Source organism: Benincasa hispida, chromosome 4 (genome assembly GCF_009727055.1).
Source record: "Benincasa hispida cultivar B227 chromosome 4, ASM972705v1, whole genome shotgun sequence".
Classification (NCBI taxonomy): domain Eukaryota; kingdom Viridiplantae; phylum Streptophyta; class Magnoliopsida; order Cucurbitales; family Cucurbitaceae; genus Benincasa; species Benincasa hispida.
Window position 1 is genome coordinate 1,686,123 of NC_052352.1, and position 8,387 is coordinate 1,694,509.

An 8,387-nucleotide genomic window follows, 5' to 3' on the forward strand; every position below is an offset into this window, starting at 1 on the left:
TAAGAATCTTAAAGACATTCTTTTTTGTTTTCCTTTTCCTTTTCCTTTCTTTCTTTTTTTTTTTTCTTTGGTGAAAGAAAAGACATTTATGTTCGGCCTAAAGAAAATGGCAAATCTCCTAACCTTGAAGGAGAAGATACAGAAAATTTGAAACAATTCTATACATGAAAATACTCTTCAAGTTTAAGGATAGTGGTTCTATTATGTAGTTTCTAAAATTTTCTAATATGGATATTTTAAGTTAATAACAAATAGCTGGAAAATAATATTATAAAAAAATGAAAAATTATTTTAAGTGATAAAATTGTTGAAAATATTTAGAAATAATAGTAAAGTATCGCAGCCTATCTGCGATAGACCGCAATAAACTTCTATTTATGTCTATCATGTCACAAATAGTAGTCTATCACGGTTTATCGTAGATGCACAATGAAATTTTGATATATTTGTAAATATTTTGATTTATTTTTCTATATTTAAAAATAGCCCTATAAAAATTGTGAAATAATATATTTAAGTTTTTCAAAAAACGAAAAACAAATATTAAAATGTTATCAAATGGTTCCTCATGTATCAATTATCAGGTATAAACTGCCATTTTCATTTGTCCTTCATATGAAACCATTATTGGCAAACATCTTTTACCATGGCATTTTTAGACTAACATTTCCCAAGTATGATATAGCCTAATTATTTTTTTATGGTTAGGAAACAACATTTCAGTAATAAAGTGGAAACAATTACACAAAATATAAGAAGTCAAATGAGAAAAATGGAACCTCTAGGTCTAGAATTCAAAGTGTATATATATATATGGAGTGCTCAAAGTTGACATTTGCAACTTCATCCATAAAATGACACCAACAAAATTTTGCACATTTCCAACCTCGAAAAAGATATTTTGTGCTGAACCAAACTGAGAAGGAGAAGAAGAAGAATAAGTTGATATTTCATTGTTATGTAAGAAAATAATCCAAGAATTTGAGTACTTTCTCATCTTTGAATCTTACTTGTGAAGCATTAATACATTCTGTAATTTAAAAGTTTACAAAATTTTGATGCAACAGAAGTGGGAAAATGCAAGGGGCATTCAGCATATAAATAGATATTCTTACTTTAAATCTACCTCCTGTTTGCTTGCCTGCTTGCTTCATATCATATCTACAAACAGCTTCACCCCATTTTAGCCTCAGTATCAGAAAACTTCTTTCTGGTTATCTATGTTCATGCCATTCACAAGGGAAACCAGTTCAATGTTGTCGGCTTCTTCAGAAGTCTCGTTATCGACTTCTGAGCTTGGCAGCTCGGTTAGAAGAATTGAAGAATTCGGATCACCTCTGGGCACCAAAAACAACATGAAGAGAGGAATGAGTCTCAGTAAGTTCCTAATCAAAATGGCTAGCCATAAATTAGCGAACTTTGTTCGAGTAACTTTAAGGATATGGAGAAGGAAACCGCCTCCCCATGATGCTGAGAGAAGTCCAACGTTATCTATCGACATAAGCAGAGCAAAGAAAGTGCCCTCAATGCCTCTTGGGCAAAGCTTGGAGCTGAGGACTAGAAGAGGCATCCATTTTAGCCTGTTAACAAGCTGATGTACACTCTCATCAATCACAATGAAGAAGTAATCTGGTATTCCAAATTTCAAGTTCAAACGCAAAACCAGCAAGAAATCTAGCATCCCAGATAAACTGAATATCAATTGAGTCCAGAAAAGCAAGTCTCGGAACTGATGGTCCTTGAAGACATACTGATACAGTAAAGCTCCTAAAAGGGACCCAACTGAACCAATTGAGAATATGAAACCAACATTTTCCTGCATTAAAGTCAAAAGATGAAGTGAATATGGCTGAAAAGACATGAAGCATATATGCATACTTCACATCTTGATTATTAACTTCACTTCAGCCAGGTTAAAGTTTCTCAGACTTAATATTTGATCACAAGTTGATTTGCATAACCAAGATTCAAGGTGTTAATATCCTAGATGTTAGGGATTCGAAATACAAAGAGTTTTGACAATGTCCAAAGAAGTTCAATCATGGAAAACTACCTGAGAGAACTTTGGACCATTTTTTGAGTCTGTGTACCAATAAAACAGGCCTTCATTTATGTCGAGGCACAATGCAAGAGATAGATACATATATAGGCATGGCCTCCAGACATTCGGGATCTTTAACGTGGTCCACATAGCCTTCCCAGCGCCGACAAACTTTTCGTTTACCTGATTGATTCCGGAAGACGAAGTAGGAAGTTAAGAACCAGAGCAAGGGAAGACATTTCACATAACAGATGCTATAGAATACCTGTCTGTAATTGAAGTCTGGCATATGGGGTTCATTAAGTAGAATTCCAACCAAAAATACAAGCCCTCCAGGTATTGCTAACAAACCATACACTCCCTAACAGAGAAAGGAAAAGTAAGTAGATCTCCCAAGCAATGAAAGAATCAAGCCTTGATATTAAAAGCATGAAGCAGCAAAAATTTTAAATAACAGAGAACCTTAGAGCCTATCAGATGAACAAGGATACCGCTAATAGAGAATCCAAGTAATGCTCCGACCGAAGAACTCAAGGCGCATAAGCTTTGCAAATCAGCTGCAAGGGTTGGATGAATGTTACTGTTCTGTGCTACACATGCATCTATGGTGACATCTGCTATGGCTACACTGGCACTTCCTGCTGTTAACAACAAAATTGCGAGTAGAAGATGCAGTTTCTCGTGCAAGGCTAATGAAAGCAAGGAGATCACACCAAGAAGACCTGGAACAGAGAAGAAACATGTAGGGAAATTACAGACATTTCACCATTTGATCGACTTAGAAATGATATAACAAGTGATGGAAACTATTAAAGTGGGAGAAAATGGGAACTGAGCAGACTTTTATGACCATGAGGAGAAAAGGTTTCACTGATGTTCATCATATCTGCAACTTCATATGCAGCTCCATTGCAGACAAGGAATAACTAATGGCTGTAGTTACAGGATTTCTTATAGAAGAAAAATTTTATTCCAAATGAGCAGATTAAAAATAGAATAAGAGTTTGTAAGAACGAGCAGCCTATTCAAAGCATTCAAAGAAACTACTCTAAGGCTAAGCATGGAAACCTCTGCAGACCATTTATGTTAGCAATTAATCTCAGAGATTTGATGTGAAACAATTTATACCATAGTGAAGAACCTATGATAACATAGAAACTAAGCATACTATCATGAAAAGTTCTCAATGTTAAGAGGTTTATTGCAAAAATTCAAAACACTCTTCCAAACGAAAAATCCCACTTTGTTTATGCCTATTCAAAGCGTTCAAAGAAACTACTCTAAGGCTAAGCATGGAAACCCCTGCAGACCATTTATGTTAGCAATTAATCTCAGAGATTTGATATGAAACAATTTATACCATAGTGAAGAACCTATAATAACATAGAAACTAAGCATACTATCATGAAAAATTCTCAATGTTAAGAGGTTTAATGATCCAAAAGTTGCAAAAATTCAAAACACTCTTCCAAACGACAAATTCCACTTTGTTTATTCTTAGCTTCACATTTAGCATTTTATTGAACCAGATAGAAATTCGAGGGGCAGCAACAAGACACGGCAGATGACTTTACCTGCAAAAACAAAGTAAGGCCGTCTATGGTATCCAAGAATGGGGACTAAATCAGTTAAAAGACCCCAGACAGGCTTAACCATCCATGGAATTGAGGTAATGCCTGAATAAACCTGTGCTTCAGATGGCTGCACTTTCTGAACATCCTTCATATAGTACTTAGTGGAGACACGGTTAAGCGCTCCACCCAAGCCTTGACTAATTCCATAAACAATCACTACTCCAAACACAAAACTCCAATGCATTTCAGAAACAAGTAATTTGAACCAATAAAGGGCCCTCCCAATAGAGACACCAGACTCTTTCTGGGGATCATCTTCTTCCAAATCTTCAACAGAGACTTTAAGCTTCTCTTCCTCCACCATCAGTCTAGGCTAGAGTTGAACAGGCAAACGTATAATCAGACTTTCCTGAACTATTAAAATCAAACTAACGAAACAGTTCTGAGACAACAAATGATTTCAGCACCCAGTTCCTAGAAAGAAAGGGGGGAAAACCCTTCTACGGCTTCAAAATCAAACAGATGAAGAAACCCTTCTACCAAATTCGAAATGCCCCAACTGGGCTCATCTCAAAATTATCCACCATTGATGAAAACTCAGTAGCTCCAAAAATTAACACAAAAACCAACGAGTTGCTTCAATCAACAGTTAGCATACTCAATCAATCTCAAGAATCCGATCTGGGTAAAAGAAGAAACAATATACAACTTCAAACTAGATGAGGAAAAATGTGTTCAAACTTCAAATTGAAGAAGCTGAGACATCTTCTTCCTAGAGGTGGTTTGACCAACCAAAACTTGAATAAAAGGGGGAAAACCCCATTTTCAGATCTAGCTTTTTTACTGCTATAAATTTTCCTATTCAAATAAAGAAAAAAAAGAAAGGGTAACTACATTACAAGACAAGAATCACAAGGAAGCTGTCAAATAACTTAAAAAAACAGAACTTTAGTCAATTGAAGCATCGAGGGCTCTTTGGGGCCAGAGATTGAATATGAGCTCAAAGAATAGAATACAATAGACCTCAAAGATGGAGGGGTTTTGGAAAAAGGGACAGGTGGCAGGATCTTAATGGCTCCGTGGAAGTGGGGACAAGGCAATGATACTTTTTTAATGGCGGGGAGATAGTATTTGGTTTTGTTTTTTTTGTTTTGTTTTGTTTTTTTTTTTTTTTTTTTTTGTGTGTATCTAAATGCAGTGTTTAAAGATTAGTTGGCTCTTTGTCCCAAGCAAATCTCACGCCCAATTGTTTAATAATAATATATGCCACGTGTCTCAAACTAATCTTTTTCCGCCCACCAAACCAATGGTTATATAGTTCAATTAAATTCTACAAAATACCTCAAGCTTTGAATAAGTTTCGATGATGTTTTTAGAATTTGAAAATATTTATTTTATTTTTAAAAATTAAGTTTAAATTCACTACCTTAAAAATAATAGTTATTATTATTATTATTATTTTTGCATTTCACTAAGAATTCATATGTTTAGTTAAATAATATGAAAATCCTGATAAAGAAGTTGTAAAAAAACACACAATTTTCAAAAATAAAAAATCAAATAATTACCAACTAGGTCTTCATTTTTACTTTGAATTCTAAAATTTATTCCTTATTACAAATTTTAAACTATAAAGATTAAATTGTTAAATAATAAAGTTTTTATTATATATATATGCATTGCATAATAAAGCTCAATCATTGAATTGTTGTTCCAATGAAAATAAAATCTATCATGTCAAAATGAATATAATTTAATGGTAATTAACATACAAGATCTTCTATCCTCAACGATGGTTATATAATATAAAAGAGTGTTTATTGCTATTATTTAAGCATTAATCATTCAACAAAAAAATTGACATAATGTCTTTGATTGGGTAGGTAATAATTAGATTTCATACTGGCAAGGCTAAATTATACTTTCATTTAAAAAATAACTCTATTTTGAAAAGGTTACCTTTTAAAAAAATCCAGAAGTATCCTTACAAAAAAGAAAAAAAAAATCTGAACATTAAATCTGGATGGTCGCATGTATTGGTGAATGTTGTTCCTTCCGGTAGCTATGGTCTTAAATTTGGAGCTCTGTGGTAAATCGGAGAATATTATCAACAATTCTTAACTATATGAACAAATTTAGTGTATGTTTGGAATTGATTTTGAAATTGTTAAAATCACTCTTGTCATATTTAAATTTCCTTCAAAACCTACCTTTTAATCACTCAAAATTAATTCAACGTTTAATTATTACACTTCTAAAAGCAATTTTCATACTGTTAATTGTTAAAATGGATTTTGAATTATTAAATTTTTTTAAAATGACAAAAACGATTTTAACTATTTTAGAATCATTCCAAATATGCTATTAGAGAGCAGTCCACTTAAACGAATTGCTCTTTATTGGACATCAACACTGGCTCAAAAGATTGATGGAGGAAACTAGCCCTTGGTGCAGGCTGGTTTATGGACAATAACTATATCTGATGATCTTTAAAGACATTTAACAACCAATTTGACCAACATAAAGAATAAAAAAACTTTACTTCATCAAAGAAGTTTGAATTCTCCCGTTCTTATCTGTGTGAAGTGATACTCTACAACAAAAGGGGGAGAAAAGAATCTGCAACTCAATCAATATTTTAAATGACCACGAAAATGAGTGTTTTTTTGGCTATCAAAAACAACATACACTTCGGGCCCTTCCATTTTAAAGGTCATAAAAAGAGCAACTAGAAAACAACATTGGCTGCTAATTGAAGATAGAGAGGGATCCAAGCTTGTTCAATAACCATTTTCTTTGTTCACTTTTCTCTTTAAATGCATTCTACAGTAGGAAGGTGAATTCTCATATGTTTAGGGATATGACCATATAGGTGCAGATTCAAGATAAGAAGTATTAATTCAATCCAATCACTCACGGTGGCAACTACATTAAATAAAACAATTCCCAGCCTATTTCGTTTCTTGGCATTCTTCTTTGAGGTAACCCCAACACAATCTTTGGAGCTATGTTGACAGAGTAATGGCTACTACTAAACAAAAATGAAGAAGAGAAGAAACATAGACTTCGGTTTTCAAGTTACAACCCATCTCTAGCTAGTTGGGAGTGGGCTTCCCTTCCCTTCCTTCCCCTCTTATTGGTCTACTAAAAAAGCTTCTTTGATTAAGACTTGCTGGAACTCTGGCAGTCAAAGGTGGGATTTAGGACAGAAGAAACTTGTTTGTTAGAGAGGTTGAAAGTTGGATTCGCCTGAAGAATAAAATTGATATAGTAAGACCTTGAAATGTGGAAGCTTCTGGGTTCCTTTCAAACAAGTCCACCTACCTCAAGCTGAATAATAGAGCCCCAAGATCATCTTTGCCAATGATTAAGCTGGTTTGAGAAGGACAAGAGCTACGGAAACTGAAGTTTTTCCTTTGGTCTCTTAGATATTGAAGTTTAAATGCCCAAGACCTGTGGGAACAAGGAAGGAATCCTCATTTGATCATCTCTCCTCAAGTTTGTTATGTATGTTTCATACCACTAATTTATCCAATTTGATTTTGCGTCTAAGGGTTGGCTTGTCATGGTGCTCTGTAAATAATATTACAAATTGCCTTTCAGAGCTCCTTGAAAAGTGTGTGTTATGCTCATGAAGATGTGCTACTAGATTCCTTTTATAGTCTATAAGAATAAAAAGAAACTAAAGGCTTCATTGATGAACAGCAACGAACAAATTTTCCCTTTTTTTAGGGGTGATTTGGAGAACTCTACACCATATTTTTTTTGTAATTTATGTTGTTTGATTGGTGGGTAGGTTCTTTTCCCCCTGCCCTAGGCTGAATGTCCTTTTTTTTTAATGAATTTTGTTTCTTATCCCCAATAAACACAAAAAGAATCTATGATCATGTAGCAACATATAAAAAAAATAACCATACTGAAAAATCTCAATATTAGCCTGTGCATTTACCTATCCTCCAGACCTTTCCCATGACCCACAATGAAGTACATTTGTTCCCTATGGAAATGGAACTCCCTTTTATGACTAATCCTAAAATCCAAATCATATAACCCTATTACAGGAATCTACATATCTACTTGACTCTGGGTGGGGTAGTGGACATAGTTGTAAATTTATACCCTGGAGGATGCCCATAATTTATCCACTGGGACCTATTTCCATGTTGGAAGAAGCTTGGTGGTTTTCCCCAAGTATCTTAAAGACTTCATTCTATGAATGTTATGTGAACACCCCTTCGAAATCAAACCCAGGTTTTCTAGATTTCTGCTTTCTTGGCTGTCCTCTTATATATTTGACATGGTAGGAATAGGAAGATTGGCAAAGAATCTGTTTTCTTCAGTTCTTGAATAATTGGAGTGCACTTCCTAAAGTTTTCCCTAGTCTTCTTCCTCAATCTCGCTCCCTGGGCAAAGGCTAATGAAATTGAATTTTTGTTTCTCATCAAAAGAAAAGAGGGGCGAAAAACGCTGTGGAATCCATGACTTTGTAAGGTACATATAGACTTTGAAGAAACTGTCACTTCAGAGTTTAGATTGAATCTTATACCTTCCCAAAAACCAAACCCAGGTTTTAATTTTTTTTTTTTTCCTTTAAAAAATAAAATTGGATACGAACTAAAGCCCTGGGTATAGGCAGACAAACATAGTTTTGAATTTTGAAACAAAAGGAAACCAGACAAATAATCAGAAACAATCAAGAACAGTAAGAGCATGCACAGAAATCCATCCCATCACCAGTATATTCTGTTAATAAAAACGAAGAAGTGGGTAAA

The 8,387-nt window shown here is 34.1% G+C and overlaps 1 protein-coding gene across 1 annotated transcript; it reads right to left on the reverse strand.

The window, feature by feature from the left end:
* Positions 1-917: 917 nt before the first annotated feature.
* LOC120075576 (probable folate-biopterin transporter 2) lies at positions 918-4,722 on the reverse strand. Its single transcript, XM_039029103.1, has 5 exons — positions 3,616-4,722; positions 2,504-2,763; positions 2,307-2,402; positions 2,054-2,224; positions 918-1,816 (listed from the first exon to the last, which is right to left on the reverse strand). Exons 1-5 carry the CDS (start codon positions 3,977-3,979, stop codon positions 1,196-1,198), a joined length of 1,512 nt encoding a protein of 503 aa, XP_038885031.1. The 5' UTR covers positions 3,980-4,722; the 3' UTR covers positions 918-1,195.
* Positions 4,723-8,387: the final 3,665 nt, after the last annotated feature.

Coding starts and splice junctions, on each gene's coding strand:
- LOC120075576 (XM_039029103.1), bottom strand. CDS start 3,979: ATGGTGGAGGAAGAGAAGCTTAAAGTCTCTGTTGAAGATTTGGAAGAA. Junction 2,403..2,503: donor TTCATCTGATAGGCTCTAAG/GTTCTCTGTTAT, acceptor TTTCTCTGTTAG/GGAGTGTATGGTTTGTTAGC. Junction 1,817..2,053: donor ATGGTCCAAAGTTCTCTCAG/GTAGTTTTCCAT, acceptor ACTTTAATGCAG/GAAAATGTTGGTTTCATATT.